The sequence below is a fragment of the Chiloscyllium plagiosum genome, chromosome 10 (assembly GCF_004010195.1).
Source record: "Chiloscyllium plagiosum isolate BGI_BamShark_2017 chromosome 10, ASM401019v2, whole genome shotgun sequence".
NCBI classification, from domain to species: domain Eukaryota; kingdom Metazoa; phylum Chordata; class Chondrichthyes; order Orectolobiformes; family Hemiscylliidae; genus Chiloscyllium; species Chiloscyllium plagiosum.
This window is the reverse complement of record NC_057719.1, coordinates 88759070-88780393: the sequence shown is the minus strand read 5'-3', so window position 1 is coordinate 88780393 and position 21324 is coordinate 88759070. Positions and strand designations below refer to the sequence as shown.

At 41.0% G+C, this 21324-nt stretch overlaps 1 protein-coding gene across 7 annotated transcripts in view; it reads left to right on the top strand.

The window, feature by feature from the left end:
- The window catches only part of LOC122553883 (coiled-coil domain-containing protein 9-like), a 284191-nt gene that overhangs the window by 121275 nt on the left and 141592 nt on the right, over positions 1-21324 (top strand). For all 7 annotated transcript variants that reach the window (XM_043698346.1, XM_043698344.1, XM_043698343.1 and 4 more), the window contains one exon: positions 15035-15118. In XM_043698346.1, the coding sequence (XP_043554281.1) occupies positions 15035-15118 (84 nt within the window). The remainder of the gene's footprint in view (positions 1-15034; positions 15119-21324) is intronic.

Here is a 21324-nt window from a genome sequence, read left to right as displayed (position 1 = left end):
GGTAAAGGTGATAGATCGGAGGGGAGGGTGAAGCAGATAGGTGGCAAGGAAGATGGACAGATGGGATGGGTCGTGAGGATGGTGCTGAGCTGGAAGATTGGAACTGGAGTAAGGTGGGGGGAGGGAAAATGAGGAAACTAGTGAAATCCACACTGATGTCCTGGGGTTGGAGGGTCCCGAGGTGGAAGATGAGACGTTCTTCCTCCAGGCGTCGGGTGGTGAGGGAGTGGCGATGGAGGAGGCCCAGGACCTGCATGTCCTTGGCAATGTGGGAGGGGGTGTTAAAGTGTTCAGCCACAGGGCGATGGGGTTGATTGGTGTGGGTGTCTCAGAGGTGTTCTTTGAAGCGCTCTGCGAATATGTTGCCAGGATTGGAGGTTTTGAGCTATAGGGAGAGGCTGATGAACTGGTTTTCCCTGGAGCATCCACAGCTGAGGGATGACCTGACAGAGATTGAGAAAATGATGAGGTGCATGAATAGGGTGAATAGTGAAGGTCTTTTCCCCAGGGCAAGTGAGTCCAAAACTAGAAGGCATAGGTATAAGATGCAAGGAGAAAGATTTACAAGGGATCTGAGGGGCAACTTTTTCACACACAGTGTGTATGGAATGAGCTGCCAGAAGAGGTGGTGGAGGCTGATACAGTTGCAACATTTAAAAGGCTGATACAGTTGCAACATTTAAAAGGCGTGGATGGGTATATGAATAGGAAATGTTTAGCGGGATATAGGCCAAATGCTAGCAAATGGGACAAGGTTAATTTAGGATTTCTGGTTAGTTGGACTTAAGGATCTGTTTCCATGCTGTACATTTCTTTAACTGTGACTGCCTGAAAAAAAATGGATTTGTAAATAGTTCATGATCCCTTTCAAACAAAGCTGTGTGGCAGATATTGGGGCAGGTGGTAGTGGTGTCCTTGCCCCTTCTTAAAGTTGTTCGAACTTGAGACAGGGTATTCATTAAAGTTTTGATCTCCAAAGTAGTAGCTCTGACATTAACTTAGCATTGCAAGCTGATGGACATGATCCACCTGCTGCCTGAACTACTGATAATGTTAGCTGTGCCTTCACCAATATGCTGATCCAGCATGATTCAGAGATGAAGGGTGTAAATATGTAGCAGATACCATTCTGGTCTCTGAGTACCCGTGCTGACCAAACAACAGTGCTACCAAGCCCAATTTCATCTCCACTCATGAAAGTTGATTCTTGTGTTCCCTTAAAAGTTCACGGCATTTTGTCTGCTACAAATCACAGCCCTTTCACTGTTTATGTAGTTGGACTGCTGTAGCCACAGCTATCATAATATGTTCAAAGTGATTGGAATAAAGAATGATGAATTAATCTTAAAATAGTCAATGAACTAATGCTTTGTTTCAATTTTATTCATGCTATTTATAGTTGGAGTTTTGCTCTTCACCTACTGCCAGAATCATTTGCTACATAACTGCCTGACAAACTAACCCAAATATGGATTTTAATTTTGTTCTTGAGCATTTAGAGAAGAGTTATGAAATATACAACTATTGCTTGTTTATACTGGAAGTTATTTGTCAAACTTAGTCAAACAAAGCTTACAGTTCATTTCAAAAGATTCTTAATCTGATATTTAAAAATTTTGAATCATTATCTTTACTCACACTTAATGGATACAATGACTGAACCTTATCTCTTTCAAATTTATTTCATAACTGCTGAGAAGTTACCTTATTGAGGTTTGTAAACTCATGAGAAGTATGGATAGGGTGAATAGCCAAGATCTTTTTCCCAAGTTAGGTGAATCCAAAACTAGAGTTTAAGGTGAGAGGAGAAAAATTTAAAAAGGACCTGAGGAGTAACTTCTTCATACACTCGGTAGTGTAGTGTATGGAATGAGCTGCTAGAGGAAATGGTGGAGGCTGGTACAATTACAAGATTTAAAAGGCATTTGGATGAGTACATGAATAGAGGAATATAGGCTAAATGCTGCATGTTGTGACTATATTAATTTGGGGTATGTAGTTGGCATGGGCTTGTTGGACCGAAAGGTCTGTTTCTGTGCTATAAAATTCTATGATTCTATAACAGCTGGAATTATTATCATCCAAAAAATAACATGGCTTAGAAACCTCTTCATAATTTAATTTTTAATCAAATGGAAATAAAATGGAAAAACTCTTAAATTGATTTACCATAATTTACCATTTACCATCTTCTCTGTTCTTACTGAAGCATCTACATCCCGGAATCTGCAACAGCCATTCCTGTCCCTGATCTACCCATGTCTCTGAAATGGCCACAACACCAAAATCCCAAGTAACAACCTATGCTGCAAGTTCACCCACCTTATTCCGAATGCTCCTGGCATTGAAGGACACACATTTCAAATCAACATCCTTGTGCTGGGCCCTCTTGCAACCTTGTAAATCTATCCCTGACCTCACTACCCTCAACCTCCTGTACACTGGAACTACAATTCAGGTTCCCATCCCTCTGCTGCATTAGTTTAAACACCGCCGAAGAGCATTAGCAAATTTCCCCCCAAGGATATTGGTAACTCACTGGTTCAGGTGAAGACCATCGAATTTGTAGAGGTCCCACCTTCCCCAGCCAGAGCTCAAATTATCCAAGAGCCCAAAATCTACCCTCCTGCAACATCCCTGCAGCCACATGTTCAGCTCACTCTCTTCCTGTTCCTTGCTTCACTAGCACGTGGCACAGGCAACAAACCAGAGATAACAACTCTGTTCTAGCTGTAAGCTTCCATCCTATTTCCTTGAATTTCTTCCTTAGATCCCCACCTTTCATCCTACTAACGTCATTGCTGCCTATGTGGAGCACTATTTGGGGCTGCTCCCCCTCCCTCTCAAGGATCCTAAAAACACGAACAGAGAAATCACGAACCTTGGCACCTGGGAGGCACCACACCAATCGTGAATCTCTCTTATTCCCACAAAACTTCCTATCTGTCCCCCTAACTATGGAGTCCCCAACGACTAAAGCTCTGCTCCTCTTCCCCTCTTTGGTTGATGTGGATGAGAAGGTGGAGGAGAGAGCTGAAGAGATAAAATGGGGAATCTATTAAAATATGTTTTCCAAAGACTAGACTGAGCAGTTTTAGTTTACGCCGTACAGGAAAACTGTTGAGGACTGGATGTGCAGCAACGGTATGTGATGTGATTTCGCAACAGTAACAATGTAATACCAGCACCATCACCATCCCTGGATGTGCTGTGTCTCGATGACAGGACAGACAGTTGGTACATTGGTATACGGTTGGGATGCAGTTGCTTACAGAGCCCTCAATATTAACACCAGACACCATGGTGTCTCATGGTCTAACTTCAAACATAGGCAAGGAAACCTGCTGATTACCACATACTGTCTGCCCACTACCAAGCATGGGTTTGCAACATCACTGCTAAGCAAGCTGGTGAAGTTTTCACCAGCCTTCACTTTAAGTAAACCTTCCATTGTGTTGTGTGGTACTACCACTGTGCTAAAAATAGAGAACTCTCTTCCATTTAGACCTGGTGTGCATCTGGTGGTGAGGAAACCAACAAGGGAGGAAAACATACTTGACCTCATATTTACCAACCTGCCTGCCAGGGATGCACCTTTATTGGTAAGAGTGACCACTGCACAGTCCTTGTGGAGATGAGATCCCAGCCTTCATTTTAAGTAAACCTTCCATTGTGTTGTGTGGTACTACCACTGTGCTAAAAATAGAGAACTCTCTTCCATTTAGAAAGGCAACCACAAGTGCTGTGAGCCATTAGCAACAGAATTAGATATAACTTCAATCCATAACCTGATGCCCTGGCATATCTTCCACTCCTCCATAGCCACCAAGCCAGGGAATCAACCCTGGTTCAATGAAAAGTGAAGGAAGTCATGCCAGCAATGGGATCATGTTTACCTAAAATGAGGTGTTAACCTGGTGAAGATACCAAACAAGATTACTTTTGAGTCAAACAGCATAAGCAGCAAATGATAGAGTGAAAAATTACACAAACAATGGATCAGATCTAAACTCTTCATTCCTGTCACGTCCAGTTGTGAATGTTGGTGGATAATTAAACAACTCACTGGAGGAGGACGTTCCACAAATATCCCCATCCTCAATAATGGAAGAGCCCAGAACATCGGTGCAGAAGATAAGGCTGAAGCCATTTCAACAGTCTACAGCCAGAAGTGCTGAATGGATGATTCCGTAAACAAACAAGTTAAGGATCTGCTGATGACCGACTGTAAAACAATTGATGATTGTTGGAAAAGCCGATCTACTTCACTGATGTCCTTCTGGTCTGACCTACATGTGACTCCAGACCCACAGCAATATGGTTGACACTCAACTGCACTATGAAATGCCTAACAAGCTTGTCAATCGCCTTGAAATCTTGACAGAGAAATGAAATTAGGCGGACCATTTGGCACTGACATAGGCACCAGAAGAAACAGCTCCATTGACCCTGCAAAGTTGTTCTTACTGGAGGGTAGTGCCAAAATGGGAAAAGGTGCCTGACATGTTGTATTGACAGAATCATACCTTGCAGACAATGTCCCAGGCAACACCACCACCATCCCTGGATATGTCCTGCCCGACCAGCACGACAGATCCAGCAGAGGTGGTGGCACTTAGTGTACAGTTGGGAGGGAGTTGCCTTGGCAATGCTCAACATTGACTGCAGACCCCATGAAATCTCATGGCATCGGTTTGAATATGGGCAAGGAAACTTCTGATTACCATGTACCCTCAGCTGATGTATCAGACCTCCTCCATCTTGAACAATACTTGGATGAAGCAGTGAGGTTAGCAACAGTACAAATGTACTCTTGGTGCGGGATTTCTATGTCCACGACCAAAAGTAGCTCAGCAGTAGCACTACTGATCAAGGTGGTCAAGTCCTAAATTACACAGCTATTAGATTGAGTCTGCAGCCTGTGGAGATGGAACCATCGAGAGGGAAAACTTCATTTGCCCCGTCCTTACCAATCTGCCAGCTGCAGATGCATCTATTCATGACAGTATCGGTAAGGAGAAAGTGAGGACTGCAGATGCTGGAGATGGGTTGCTGGAAAAGCACAGCAGGTCAGGCAGCATCCAAGGAGCAGGAGAATCGACATTTCAGGCATGAGCCCTTCTTCAGGAATGAGGAGAGTGTGCCAAGCAGGCTAAGATAAAAGGTAGGGAGGAGGGACTTGGGGGAGGGGCGTTGGAAATGCGATAGGTGGAAGGAGATGAAGGTGAGGATGTAGGCCGGAGTGGGGGTGGGCATGGAGAGGTCAGGAAGTAGATTGCAGGTTAGGAAGGTGGTGCTGATTTCGAGGGTTGGGACTGAGACAAGGTGGGGGGAGGGGAAATGAGGAAACTGGAGAAATCTGAGTTCATCCCTTGTGGTTGGAGGGTTTCTAAACGGAAGATGAGGCGCTCTTCCTTCAGCCATCATGTTGCTATGGTCTGGCGATGGAGGAGTCCAAGGACCTGCATGTCCTTGGTGGAATGGGAGGGGAAGTTGAAGTGTTGAGCCACGGGGTGGTTGGGTTGATTGTCCAGGTATCCCAGAGATGTTCTCTGAAACGTTGCGCAAGTAGGCAGCCTGTCTCCCCAATATAGAGGAGGCCACATCAGGTGCAGCGAATGCAATAGATGATGTGTGTGGAGGTGCAGGTGAATTTGTGGCGGATATGGGAGGATCCCTTGGGGCCTTGGAGGGAAGTAAGGGGGGAAGTGTGGGCGCAAGTTTTTCATTTCTTGCGGTTGCAGGGGAATGTGCCGGGAGTGGAGGTTGGGTTGGTGGGGGGTGTGGACCTGACACACGCATTTATGAAAGGGAAGTAATGTTTGAAAATACTGCCAGAAGTTTTTTGAGGTTGTTACTTGTAGTGTAGATAAAGGAGGACCATTGGACATGCTGTATTCGGATTTCCAAAAGACTTTCAGTAAAGCCCTACAGAAGAAGTTAGTAACAAAGTTGGAGTGAAAGGGATTTTGGAAAAACACTGTGAGGAAAAACGTTTTCACGCAGACAGTGGTAGAATTCTAGAACTTACTGCCTCTAGGAGTGGTGGAAGCAGAAACTCTCATAATATTTAAGAAGTATTTAGATATACATTGGCAATGCCATGGCATACACAAGGCTATGGACCAAGTACTGGAAAATGGGATTAGAATAGTTATGTGATTGTTATGGACCAGCACGGTCGCAATGGACCAAAGGGCCTTTTTCTATGCTGTAGACCTCTATGGCTGTATGGTTCTGGGTAAAAAGAATCGTCTGTATCACTAATTACTAATTAGGGAAGAAAAAACTGCCATCTTCGTCTTATCTGGTCTAAATGCTTAATTAAATGGTTGCAATCTTGGATTAATACTTTTTGGCAATGGCATGGGAGAAGGTTATCCAAGGGCGTTGGGACATCCACAAGTTATAAAGGTGCTGTTTTATGATTTTTTTATTTTGCAGCTGAAGAGAATTTTCTCCCACTATTCTTCTCATTGTGTAAGTTACTAATCTTCCATATGATGGCTTATTCATAAAGTGAAATAGTCGGTAAATAATGCAGAAATCTTTGCATCATGCAGATGTGTCATGCAGAACTATGTTGGGAGGGGTAGGTCATGTGAACCCTTAAAATGTGGAAATTGAATTAGCAGCAGCGAAAAAAAATCACAAAATTAACCTTATGAGTAAGAAGGGGAGGAAAAATTGGCCCTTGTAGAGTATTATTAAATTTGATTGATGTGTTGAATTCAGTGAGTTGCTTGTGAGTGGCAACTGCTTTTTGGAAAGCCTGAACTGAGTGTTTGGAACCATAGGGGGTGCACGTGATCTTTGTATTGCTCAGCATTTCCTCCTGATGTTAAGTTCATCTGTGAGTAATGCATCCTTTGTATAATTGAGGGAGGGTTGCGTTATTGAAAAAGAAAAGAAAGTTGCTAGCATTTAGAGCTTTGATTTAAATACACTGTTAGAGTTAATCTGTGCTTGGATCAGTGATGAATGAGGGTTTTGTTTGAAAATATTTAGTAGTGAACTTAATGATTTTGTTGACATGGTGGCAGTGTGATAATGAGTTCAGGGCTCCTAGATTTGGAATGAAAGACCAGCATGTATTCCTGCTTCAGATTATAACTGAGTCTATATTCTGAAATGTGCTATTGATGTCACATCAAATCTAGACCGTACGTACATGTCCAGTGTTCACTGTGAATAATAGCTATGTTGACAAATGCTGACTGCCCTTGGAATTATGCCCCAATGAATTAAAAGTTCCAGGCATACAAGGCTGGAATTTCATATTGTTGTGAGGATTATGCTGCTGTGCTATTGGTGTATTTGTCAAATTTGTTAAATCTTTAAAATCTCTAACTTAATCTGGCACAGAGTCCAAAGGAAATACCGTAAAAGCAATCCGGGTGGCATTTGTGGACATAGAAACCGAATTAACATTTCAAGTCTTTGGCCTAAATTGTTACTTTGTTTAAGTGGTTATTGATGGGGTAAATTTCTGCAAGTTTAAACAGGCATTCACAAGCTGCCATGTTATGTGATTGATATGTTAGAGAAACATCAGTTTTGCTCATTGATTGCTGATCAAATTAAGTATCACTTTGTATCTTCTGAAAAGAACAAAAGAAAAGTGCAGCACAGATTTGGTTCTTATCCCACTATTCCCTCCCTATTCGTGTAATCATCCAGATGTCTCTTAAAAGTTGCCAACATGCCAGCTTTTACCACCTCTTTTGGCAGTGCATTCCAGGCACCTATCATCCTCTGCATGAAAAACTTCCCTCGCACCTTTCCCTTAAATTTTCCCCTTCTCACCTTGAACCTGTGCCCCTCGTAAGAGAAACTTTAACCCTGGGCAAAAGCCTTTGGCTATCCACCCTATCTGTGCCTCTCATAATTTTGTAGACCTCTATCAGATCTCCTCTCAGCTGCAGCCTTTCCAGTGAAAACAATCCCAGTCTTTTTAATCTTTCCTCACAGCCAATGCGCTTCGGACCAGGCAGCGTCCTACTGAACCTTCTCTGCACTCTCTCCAAAGCTTCCATATCCTTCTGGGAGTGTGGCAACCAAAACTGCGCACAGTTCTCCAAATGCGGCCTACTAAGGGTTTTATATAGTGCAACGTGATTTGCTAACTCTTGTACTCCATGCCATGGCCAATGAAGACAAGTATGTCATGTGCCTCCTTTATCACCTTGGCCACCTGTATTACCACATTGGGGGAACTGTAACACTTGTATGTTAATATTCCTAAGGTGACGGTATAATTCACACCTAAATTTGACCCTCCAAAATGCATCACCTTGCCTTAGTCTGAATTAAACTCCAACTGCTATTTCTGTGCCCAAGTCACAAATCTATCCATATCCTATCCATAATCGTCAGCACTATCAGCAACTCCAGTCTTTGTGTTATCTACAAACTTACTAATCAGACCACCCACATTTTCCTCCAGATCATTTGGAAGACCTAAGACTGATCCATGAGGAACATTAGTAGTTACCAGTCTCTATTCTTTAAAACACCTTTCCACTGCTACTTTCTGTCTTCTATGCCCAAGCCAGTTTTGTATCCATCTAGCCAGCCCACTCCAAATCCCATGTGATTTTAGCTTTCGTACCAGTCTGCCATGTGGGATTTTATCAAAATGCCTTACTAAAGTCCATGTCAACTACATCCACAGCCGTTCCCTCTTCAATTATCATGATCGCCTCTTCAGAAAATTCAGTCAGGTTAGTGAGACATGACCTCCCCCATACAGAACCATACTACCTGTCACTGACTAGTTCATTTTCTTCCAAATGTGCATATATCAGTATTTTCTCCAATAGCTTCCCCATAACATATGATGGGTTTACCAGCCAGAATTACCTGGATTATCCCTGCTTTCTTTCTTAAACAAACAAACAACATTGGCTTATCTCCAGTCCTCTGGAACCTTGCCTGTGGTCAAAGACGATGTGAAAGTATCTGCTAGTGCCCCAAGTATTTCTTCCCTTTCCTCTCACAGTAACCTAGGACAGATGCCATCTGGCCCTGAGGCCTTGTTGTCTTAATGCAATTTAGGATCCCCAGAACTTCCTCCTCCGATATATTGACATTCTCTAGAGTACTCTCACACCCGTCCCTGGCCTCAACATCAGGCATGTCCTTCTCTTTGGTGAATATTGATACAAAATACTCATTAAGGATTTCCCCCACTTCCTATTGTTATGAAGGTACAGATGTACTGTACCTTTAAGAGAGACAGGAAGTTAGCAAGCACGGAGTGTGCTGAACAATTTAAAAATGTAACATTTGGTTGAAACAAATAGCTGGAGTTGCATTGCCATAGAACAAAAATAAATTCAAATTTGGCCAATCAGTTTAAATTATGTCCCAGATACCAAAGTTCAATTGAATTTGAATTTTACTGTTTGGGATGATGTCAAACCAATGAAATGATCCCATGTTTTGGGGTATAAAACTGGACATTTTGAACAATTGGGGGAGAACAGCAAAGAACAGCCAAGCAAGCACCAACATAAGGCCAGCCGGATAACTCTCTGAAAGGTCCATAAGAAAGTTGTGAAGCCAATCTAGAGAAAGTTCAACATCTGAAGATGACAACTGCATTTGAAAGTGATTTGCTGTAAATTTAAGAGGAAATCTATCGGACCAGTATTGTAGAGTGGGAGGTAAAAGATCGGTTTAAATGGAAGGAGTTGCAAATAGCTGTTGTTTTAATGTTATCTGTTGGACTTAAAGAATAAAATTGTTAATTTTTACTTTAAATAGTGACCTCTGGATGGTTCTTTGCCTCTCGAAATTTAACAGATTACAGCGGAGTTGAGCTTCTCTGTATTGGGTTTCACTTAACAGAGGGGCTTACCCCATGTTGTAACACTGTGGCTCCAGACATAACTCCCCTCTTTTGTCTTTGAGTGGGCCTACTCTTTCCCTTGCTATCCTCTTTCTTCTAATATATGCATACAAAACCTTAGGATTTTCCTTGACCCTATTTGCTAAAGACATTTCATGGCCCCTTTTAGCTTTCCTAAATCCATGTTTAAGTTCTTCCTAACTTCTCTATCCTCCACAAGGGCTGTACATATCACTAATCATCTTCAAGCCTTTTAATGTCACAGCTCAGAGAAGTCCAAAAGTGAAAGAGAAGTTACCAAACCTAAAACCAGCATAGATTTGTCCCATAGCTACTGCTACCTCAGATGAACAGTAAGGCCAGCAGAAGGTTTGGAAAAATCTGGTTGTTGCCATTTTCACTTAAAGAAATCTGCTATGTCAAAACAAGTAACATCATAGTAGTTTGTTCCTGAGCTATATACTCTATACAAACCTGCCAGAATCCATAAGTTGTTACAATTACATGGTATACTGTACTTAAACAGTACCTGAACATGGTAGATTAGTTATGAAACAAATTTTTAAAGTGTGTGAAACAAGTGTATTTTTTGATGTTGTCTAATTCTACAATAATTTAATGACGTACAGCACTTTCCAAAGCTGCAACAACTGCAACCTTGAAGGAGAAGGGCACCTGATGCTTGCAATCAGCACCAAGTTCATCTGTAGGCCACGCACCATTCTGACTTGCAAATATATTACTATTTCCTCACTATCACTGGAACTCCCTTTCTAATAACACCCTGGGTGTCCATACACAACACGGTATGCAGTGGTTCAAGAAGCCAGCTCACTACTGGGCCAATTAGGGATGGGCAACAAACACTGGCCCAGTCAATACAGAGGAACCTCAATTATCCAAATATCATTTATCCGAATTTCGGATTATCCAAAGAAGATCTCAAGGTCCTGATAGAAACATTACATCAAAGAGCTGTTTCAACACTGATCGTGTCTTTTGTTTACCGTAACGAAAAATGAACTCTACTTACTGCAATGCTGCTGAGAACAGTCCTGGCCATTGATGGGAGCCTAGGCATAGCTCCAAATAACTGACCACTCGCCCTCTCTCTCTTTCACCACATTTTCCCTGGAGTTATACGCAGGGGTGTACCCTAAACCCCCTTCCCTAGATAATCTCTCCAACGTTGTCCTGTATAGGGCAAAGGTGTAACCTGTCAAAATGGTGTGTGTACATTATTTTGAGACTCTTTCCCCCCCCCCCAACACACACACACACACCAGCAGTCTGGCTGGTCAGGGCCTCACGTGCATTTTAAAGTACAGATTTGAGACGGCCCAGGGAATCCCTTGTGGATTCAACCTGTAAGTCTCTCTTAATTCGTCCTGCAGATCCTTTTTTTTGGTAGCCTGGAATAAAAAACCTCTCACAGATAGTTTAGTTTAATTTTTGTCATCCTCTTTATTTATCAATAGCATCACTGTTACAACATAACACTAATCCCTATAAACTAAACTAACTGGGTTCTAATAACCCAGGAGAGTAGGGCACCAGCTCTTTAAGAGCCCGAGCAGCTACTCTGCTGTACTGTAACAAACAGGCTTCCTTTATACAAAAAGTTTACAAAAACACTGCATGTTCTTAATTATTACAATAATTCGTAAGAAAGAGAAGTTAATTGACAGATCTGTGTGCACTTGAATAATCACTCCTACAGGCCTTGATTATCTGTTAGGTGGGAAAACAAGTCCAGCTGAGTTAGGTGTCTGTAGGCGAGATAAGCTGCTATCATAAAGAGGTACCAGTCTGAGCTAATTGCTCGCATGTTAGATACAATTGTTTTACAAAATGGCTTCTTAGCAAGGAGGGCAAACATTTGACCATAAAATGGTTTCCTGACAGATTGTGTCAGAATCTCTTCAATGTTAGGTTTAGAATAATTTTTAAGATCGGAGCAGACTCCTGCTTTTTATCTTAAGCACTAAATCATTCTGTACCTGAGACTTAAATGTTACCGTAAGGTTGCATTTAAATTGATTCGTTAGTCTGGAATTAAATATGCTTTCTTTTCAGGGTTGTGATTCAAGTTCAAATAAAACATAAGATTGGAGTGGTTAGAGTTGACAGTGAGGTAGTCTGTAAGGTCTGTAGAATTGTCTGCAAGAACAGCAAGTAAGTTAAAGCTTCATCAATATTATCTTTTACAGAGTTTGCACTTCATAACCAGTAATGGCTACTCAAAATCATCATAAAGTCCCGAAAATTCAATTGAGTTCAATCCATAGCAAATAAGCACAAAGAGTTTAATTTTCTACTGGCTTTGGCAGTCCCAGTACTAAAATGGTCTCTCTCTCTTTCTCTTTCTCTCTCTCTCTCTGGTGTCCTTTTGAACTCTCAAGTCAGGGACTTGTAACAGAAAAGATGTTTTTCCCTCTGTGTCTGCCGAGCTTGCAAGGGGTAATATAAATCCATTGTAATTGATAGGACCTGACCGTCAATTACAAGGCTTTTGATGATACTGAGTTTTGTTTCAAGGTCAGAATCAAACACTGTCATTAATTTCACACGGGAACAGCCGTGAATGTTATCACTCAGTGTCCTGTTTACACAGATTCACTGATGTTAAGGCAAATGTTCTTAATTGCCTTAGAGCATCCTGCTTTTGTTTGGTGAGAACAGATATCTTTATCTTCTGCATAACTTGGGTTCCCCCCTTTTTTGTGGCCCAACCCTCCCTGCCCGTATATTTTCTAGTGTGCAGCAAATGTGTTCTATAATTCAATATTACATTTTAGTCTAAATGTTTAAGAGCAAGTTTTAAGGCTACAGACTTTCTCGCGCGGTGTGCTACCGCCTAGCCTCCTGAACGGGGAGCAGACTTAGCAAGTGCTCGCTGTGTCAATCCTATTGAACTGCTTGGAGGGTGCGGTGGTGGGGAGGCTTCAGCAATGCCTCAAATCCCTGACACACAAGTGTGTGTCTGCTTAGAAGCAAGCTCTGAGACAGAGAGAGGGAGCAAGGCAGGCAGAGCGAGGGAAAAGGAAACTTCAGGAAACTCCGAGGCCCAGAGAAGAGGCATTGAATCAATTAACCAAATAATCAATTATCCGAATGAAATAGTGTCCACCCATCTCGTTCAGATAATCGAGGTTCCTCTGTAATGCCCATATCCTGTGAAAAGTTTTTCTTAAAAAATAACTAATGCAGTCAAAGTGGAAATGAAAGATTTGTTGAACTGACATAAGACTTTTTTAACTCAGTATGCCACAAGAGAAATGAAGGATGATGATAAACTTGATCTGGGATTAAAATCGGGGGGTTGCTGGTCCAGATGGTATCCCCGTCAAGGGTCCTTAAGGAAATAGAGCAAGTATTATGACAGTTCCTTATCCATATCTTCAATAGTTTATTAGTTAGAAGCAGGCTGACAAACTTCCAATTGTTAGTTTTGCGTGTTGTACATCCCAATTATTTGCCTATTTAAAATGGTAATGAAGCTAAAATATGATTTGACATGCAAAATGCTTTAAGTTATTTTGTTTACTCTGAGGTTCATTCCTGTACTTGGCAATGTCTTATTAAGTTTCAATAAATGTGCAATATTTATCACTTCATACCTTGCAATCGTAAAATATTCTTTTGGTAACTTTCTGTTAACAATTAGAATTTTACTGATGTATGTGGGTTCTGCACTGTTAGTCTTACACAGTTTAGGTTTTGTATACTCCAAACCTAGCCCCAGTTTACCCATTTCATGAAAGTATTATTCCTTTGCACACATTCTTAATTGAAGTGTCGAAAAGCATGGTGCTGGAAAAGCACAGCCAGTCAGGCAGTATCCGAGGAGCAGGAGAATTGACCTTCTGGGCATTAGCCTTCATCAGGAATGAGGCGTGTGGGCCAAGGGGGCTGAGAGATAAATGGGAGGAAGGTGGGGATTGTGTGAAGGTAGCTGGGAATGCGATAGGTAGATGAAGGTGAGGGTGAAAGTGACAGGTCGGAGAGGAGGGTGGAGCGGATAGGTGGGAAGGAAGATAGACAGGTAGGACAGGACAAGGGGGCGGTACCAAGTTGGAAGGTTGGAACTGGGATAAGGTGGGGGGAGGGAAAATGAGGAAACTGGTGAAATCTGCATTGAAACCGTGTGGTTGGAGAGTCCCAAGGCAGAAGATGAGACATTCTTCCTCCAGGCATCAGGTTTGGCGATGGAGGAGGCCCAAGGACATGCCGGTGACTCGATGGTTAGCACTGCTGCCTCACAGTGCCAGGGAATCGAGTTCGATTCCGGCTTTGGACGACTCATTATGTGGAGTTTGTAAATTCTCCCCATGTCTACGTGGGTTTCCTCCGATGCTCCGGTTTCCTCCTACATTCCAAAAAAAAAGTGCAGATCAGGTGAATTGGCTATGCTAAATTGCCCATAGTGTTAGCTGCATTAGTTAGAAGTAAATGTAGGGAAATGATTCTAGTGAGTTACTCTTCAGAGGGTTGGTGTGGACTTGTTGGGCCAAAGGGCCTGTTTCCACACTATAGGAAATCTAATCTAACCAAACACATGGGACCAACATGGATTTTAATTGAAGTGTACTTGATATACTTCATTATCAAGATTATCAATGTGCACAGGACCTGCTTGAAATGCTCCATTTTTGTTGAGCCAACTTCTTAAAAGTTATTCAACTCCAGAATGGATTGATCACCTTTGACATTTAGCAAACTAAAGCTACTTAACTAGTCTAACAGCTTGAAGATCAATTATATTTTATGATGATTTACTCTGATGCTTTGTTTTTTTCAATTTTTCACTATTCCTATTATACATTTTATTCTAAAAGTGGATGTTTCCGAAATATTTGTTTCTGTGCTGTTGAATGTTGACGTCAAACAGGCCATTCACAGTTTATATGTGGGGATTTGGTGTGGTTGGCAGTAAGAGAAGCAATGTTAGCAGTTTAATAACAAAAGCAGAAATTGCTGGAGAAACTCAGCAGGTCTGATAGCATTTGTGGAGAAAAAGCAAAATCAATGTTTTGGGTCCAGTGACCCTGCTTGATTTAACACCTTAACATTGATTTTGGCCATTGAGACTGCTTGCTGAACAAGATACACCATCTGTCTTTTTACTTTACCCATAATAGTAAAATAAAATGTTCCTAACTGGCCTTGTTTTGAAACCAGGAGTGGGAGGAAAGGAGAAAGCAAAACATAGAAAAGATGAATGAAGAAATGGAGAAAATAGCTGAATATGAACGTAGCCAACTGGTAAGAATGCTTATATTTCTTTGTATATTTTTATGTCTTTTCTATTTCTACTGTTATCTTATCCTTTTCTTTCCATGTACTGAAAATGTTGTTTGTGTAAGAAATGTATATCCGCATATAGACATATGCATTTTTTTATATGAAAAAATAGCTGACGTGCACAGCTACAGTTTTAAAATGAATTAAATTTTTAAAATTGTTCTGTCCAAAGCCTTACATTGAATGTATACCCTTCCTCGAGTACCTCTTTATATACGTATTGCTTTATGCAAAATAATCAGAGTTTATGACTTGCATCCACCCATTTGATTTTAGAAATTTGTTTCAAGTTCGCAAGTTTAATCTGTAACCCTTCTCCATTTTCACCCTTTGTCGAGTGAACATTGTGCTACACTAAATGTTCATCTTAAAAATATACAATGGGTGTTTTCATTGTGCCGAGTGTACAAAATCTTTCTTAAAATATTTGACAAATTGAATCCCTCAGTCACCTTTCACAAAGACAGGTTTAAGTAATCAGCGTTCTTTTAGAAACACTTTTTTAAAATTCCAAGCTAAAGGGCAACTTCTGCATTTTTGATCTATCAGATATTATGTAATCACCTGTATTTGAATATACATTCTGAAAATGAGAAGGTAAAATATTCCTAGAAAAAATATCTAGCTTCAAGTTCTCGAAGTCACCTGAGAAAGGGAGCTTCAATTTTAATTTTGTAATGTACTACTTATCCTTAAAAACATTCTGTAGTTTAGGATATTTCATCATCGTACTTAGCTCCAATGCAGCAAAGCTGCAGCTGATCTCATCTGAGTGCACAAATAGTTGAACAACTGACTAACCAGCTTCATAAACCGTCTGTTCCTTCTTTAGATATAACATCATCTTTTTGTGATGACCTAACACACCCAACTGATTTGGGCAAAACATCCTCTGAATACAGTTGTTGACTTGAAGTTATTCAAGAACCTATTGCTTCATATCTAAATCAATACATGTTAATGTCACAGAAGTCTGTTCTCAATTTTAAATTCTACTCCAATCTTATTTGGAGTACATTTCTGAAATTTCACAGTACTCCTATAAGAAGTCATGCACATGTATCAAGAAGATGCTGGAATGTTCCCAGTTATGATGCCAGAAGAACATTACAGGATCTGCCTTTAGTTAAACACAACCTATTTTCAGCACAGATCTCACTGAAAATACCACATCCAGGAACTATCATCCAGGCCATCGACACAGTTTCACTGTTTCCTTTTGCACCAGCTACCTTTAGGATAGTTTCAGGTAAAGCGCAGCAGGTCAGGCAGCATCCAAGGAACAGGAGAATCGACGTTTCGGGCATAAACCTACTGCGCTTTTCCAGCAACACATTTTCATCTCTGATTAGATTAGATTACTTACAGTGTGATCTCCAGCATCTGCAGTCCTCACTTTCTCCTCGATAGTTTCAGGTACATCACTCTGAATAGTATCATTCTTCACAAATGCACCTTTTACTGTTGGTTTATCTACACTTCCTTGACATAGGAGGTCCTTGTTTTAAGTTACCCCAACAAGCATTGTTTTGTTTCAGAGTTATTTCCTTTTTAGGATCTGTTTCTCCAATTTATGATAATATTTCCAATTTTATGTCATTGTCATTCGTTTCTTCACCGTGCACTCCATAGTGTTGTATACATTATTTCATTTAATGTTGACCTGACGTCATGACCCATCAGTGCCATTTTTAAAGTGGCCTCTGCTGCTCCCCAAGACACTCTCGCAACAGCCACTTCTCCATTTAAAACTCCATTTTGCTGTATCTATTCTCAATTCCTCTCACCCTTGTTCACTTTCTCCTGACCCATTTCTCACAGCAATGATTTGAGAGAGGAAGTGATGATCAAAACAACCTAGGAGAGGAAGAGGGGAGAGGGAAGCTTCAGGAAAGTAAGTGAAGAACAGATAAGTTTAACAAGCGAGGGCAGAGCAGAGGTTTTAACAAAAGCGGCGAGGAAGGGAGTTTTGCATGGAGTGGAGAGTGGGAGGGTTTGAAAGTAGAGTGGAACGGGAAAGGTTTGAAAGGTGAGCGATGAGTGGAACGGAATGATGGGAGCAGTGAGTGGGTTTGACAGTGGAGCGATGAGTGGGAATGACAAGATAGCAGACAGTGGAAGGGAATAACAGGGGAGTAATGAGTTTGTCAGGGGAGTGGGAATGACAGGGTGGCGGAAAGTGGGAGAGAATGACAAGGGCGGCAGAGAGTGAGAGCGAATAATGGGGTGCAGAAAGTGGACTGGACAGGGATGCAGTGATTGGGCGGAAAAGCAGGTGCCTTGTTTAGTTCTAAGAGCTGCTTGGAATTTAAGATTTTGTACTTAATGCTGATTAAGAATGATTAATGAACCTCAGCTTTTTGATAGCGAAGTACTATCAATACTTTACCCAGGGCCTTTCCATTCTGCATCGCTGTCCTTACAATTCATAAATCTCCCAACTTAAATTCCACTTAGAAGGCCTTATAAGATACTCACCACTTTGTTCCTGCGACTACAGCCCTGATAACATGAAAGGTGATTAATTAAATTAACAGATGGCACAAAGTTGTCATTAGTAGGAATGGGCACGAGATAGCTGCACAGTGAAGTCTGATTATAATCAGTTGCCTGCTTTTGAGGTTTTTCCAGTTTTTTTTCTTGGGATTCCAGTGTGGGAAGAAAACATATTGTATTCAATCCTTCAAGAAAGATGCATGTGACAACACAAAGGGAATTTATTTGCCTGTGAATTTATTTGGGGGCTCTCATAAGACTGTTGAGGATGAATTTCTTCATTCACAGGGCCATCATTATTCAGGATTCATTACCGCAGAGTCATTGAATCAAGGCTGAATTACACAGATCTTTGATTGACAAGGAAATCAAACATTATAATGGGCAGACTGGAAAGAAAATGGGCCACAGTGAGATGTGCTGTATAACTGGGGCAGGAAGGTTAAGGGTGAAGAGCTCATTGTTTTTCTGACTCCCACCCATTACGTCAGGGGGAGGGAACGTCAAGTTTGGCCCTGAAGTAGAGACCTCTTCATCTGTTACATAGGCAAGTTGTCCAGTAAAGTCTGCAGGGCTGACTATGGACTGGGGGAAAGGACTCTAGTTTAGCCACAAAAGGCCCCACGTGGCAAGGGCTACCCCAGTGGGAGGATCTTTCAACATCCACTCAAAATGGCACCTCCTTCAGTTTGCTGGGGTCTTCATGACTGGCTATGATGAGTCCGCTCCCACCTTTGTTACTTTCTAGGAACTCCAAGTCCTTATCCATATCTTGAATTTTCTGTGCTCCCACTGCTTTCATTGCTGAGACTGTAGAACTTAGAGGCCTGTGGCTGTCATGTCTTGGAGACAGGATCCTTATGCTGAAAACCTTTGGAACGCCCATGGACAGGTAGTTAGTGCCTGCCTGGCATTCAACCCATTAAGCTCTGGGAAATAACCATGGCAGAATTGCCATAGTCTCTCCAGCCAGTGGACAAGGCTCTAGCCATCAGCAGAGTATGATGAAATATTTAATTTCACTTATTTAGAAATTTGAAATATGTTCTTTAACTATATATGCTAACAGTAGATATTCCTTCTATATAGCAAATTAATTTTCCAAAGCTTTAAATTGTTGGAGCAATATGAAGATCTTCAAAGCCTGTATATAGAAGTGGTATTTGATACTTCATCTAATTCCATTGTGTGTTATTAGTAGAAATGGAAAGTTCAATTAAATTACACCAGAAGAAAAATTGGGCAGGCATTTATCTATTCTAAATTTTAAATCTATTAAGAGGATTCATCGAGAATGAGGGTGGGAACCTGATTGTCCTCTTTGTGATGTGTGAACCTTTTATGTACTAAACAGGAAGAGTGATTGGTTGATTGGTTTGTAATATTGGTTGAATACAATGTGCTGGCTGGAATGCTCCTCGCTCTTTCTGCCCTGTGATTATTAATATACATGTGAGTGATTGGAATAGGCAGATAATATCTTAGTTTAATGTTTATTTAAGGATGGCTGCTGACAATACAGCATTTCTTCATCACTACAATGAAAGCTCAATCTAAATATAGTTCTCAAATGGTAGCATTTGTCTGGAATAGATTGCTGCATAACCCTGGAACTAAGTAAATGCTTAGATTTGCACAGTGCCTTTCATTACCTCTGAAAATCCCAGAATACTTAATTTCCAATGATTACTTCCCATTGATGAGCAGTCACTGTTGCAGTAGGAAATATAGGAGCCAATTTGCAAATGTCCCAAAAAGTCCTACCAACAAAAATGTAACAGTACTAGACAATCAGTTTAGATGATGTTGCTTGAGGGCTAGACATTGGCGACGACACTAGGTAGAACACACTTGCTTATCTTAAAAATAACGCCATGTGATATTTATTGGAAGGTGCAATTTTTTTCAATGCCTCATGCAAAGTATGAGAGCGCACTGCAGAATCTGACAGTGCAGCAGTTCCTCAATATTGTACTGCTACATCTCAGCAGTACTGGACTGGAGTTTCTACCTGGATTTTTTAAAATTCGCTCATGGGGCATGGGCATCACTGGCTGGGTCAGCCTTTATTGGTCGTTCCTAATTTCCCTTCAGAAAGTGGTGGTGAGCTGATTTCTTGACCCACAGCAGTCCATGTGCTGCAGATAGGCCCATTAGGAAGGATTTGTATATTCTGCTTTATAGTGTGATTCAGACTCTCAATCTTCTGACTTGGAGGTAAAAGTACTACCACTTATTGAAACAAATTGCTTGTACTGCTGTGTGACTAGCAATTGCATTAAGAAGTCCAGTAGCTGGGCTTGTTCATTTGCTTGCTGGCTTGTGTTTACCACTGTCATTGCTGTGCTGTGAAGTATACCTGGTAGCTTTATAGTAAAATCATAAGTTAATCGAAAGGTTCTGTATCTGCATTGAAGTATGGTCTATAAATCTGTGTGTTCTCCCATTACGGGTAATTGGAATGATGTCACCAACAGCAATAATATTGTTTTTAGTCTGCTGCCAGGAATGTTAGATTGTAACCAGGCTTCGAATGCCCTGCTTTTGCCTCTTTACATGGGGGCTACCCAGTTCCATATTCTTCACATATTAGGAAGTTGTGCACAGAATTATATTTAATTTAAATATTTTGCTCTTGAAAATTAAGGCTGTTAAGTAATCAAAGATTTACAGAAGTGCTGGTATCAGTAGGAGAATGATTTCACTCTTGCGTGATAATCTTTTATCAAATATGTCACCATTGGTGGTGATATGTCTATACCTACACAAGGGCCCATTACACATGGCTAGTTTCATATGCCAGAATTCTGCAAATATTACCATGTCATGTTTTAACATTTAAAATGCAAAAATGAAGTGGTCTTACTAATTAATGAACTAAACAACTATTTTGGTCTAACTAAAGTTAGGCTACATTTTCATTTTTCTTTATACTCATGCTGACAAAAATAATCAAATGTTGACTCATTGTTGAATATTTCAGTCACAAATGTATTAGTATATAAGTAAACCTGAATAAAGCCAAATGAATAGTTTAATTGTTTAACTAATAACCTGCAACTGAATTACTTGTGCCCAAAGACTGACTGTGTTGAATAGTTAGAATACATGATTCTCTATTACCAGAGTTGTTAGGATTTATTGCGTAAGGTGGAAGAACAATTTTATGTGCAAGGATGTAGCTATCGGTTCCTAGCTCATGACAGATAAAGGCAGAATCACGAAAGGAAATTCAGGTTTCTGCTGGTCTTCAGAATAAGCACTATCACAATATAGCACCAACACTTATACCTCACCTGATGTATTAGAAAATTATCATTGTATAGCCTATCCAAAACAAGTAGGACAAACCAGTCAATTACTTTACCATCAGCCTCCTCTCAGTCATCAGCAAAGTGATGAAAGGTATTGTTGACATATTAAATGACACTTGACCAGTGCTCAGTTTGGATATGCATATGGAACAATCTGACAGAGGAAGTGGTAGAGGTGAGTATAATCACTATAATTAAAAGACATTTGAACATGTACATGGATAGGAAAGGTTTAGAGAGATATGGGGAGAAAGTGAGGACTGCAGATGCTGGAGATCAGAGCTGAAAATGTGTTGCTGGAAAAGCGCAGCAGGTCAGGCAGCATCCAAGGAGCAGGAGAATCGACGTTTCGGGCAT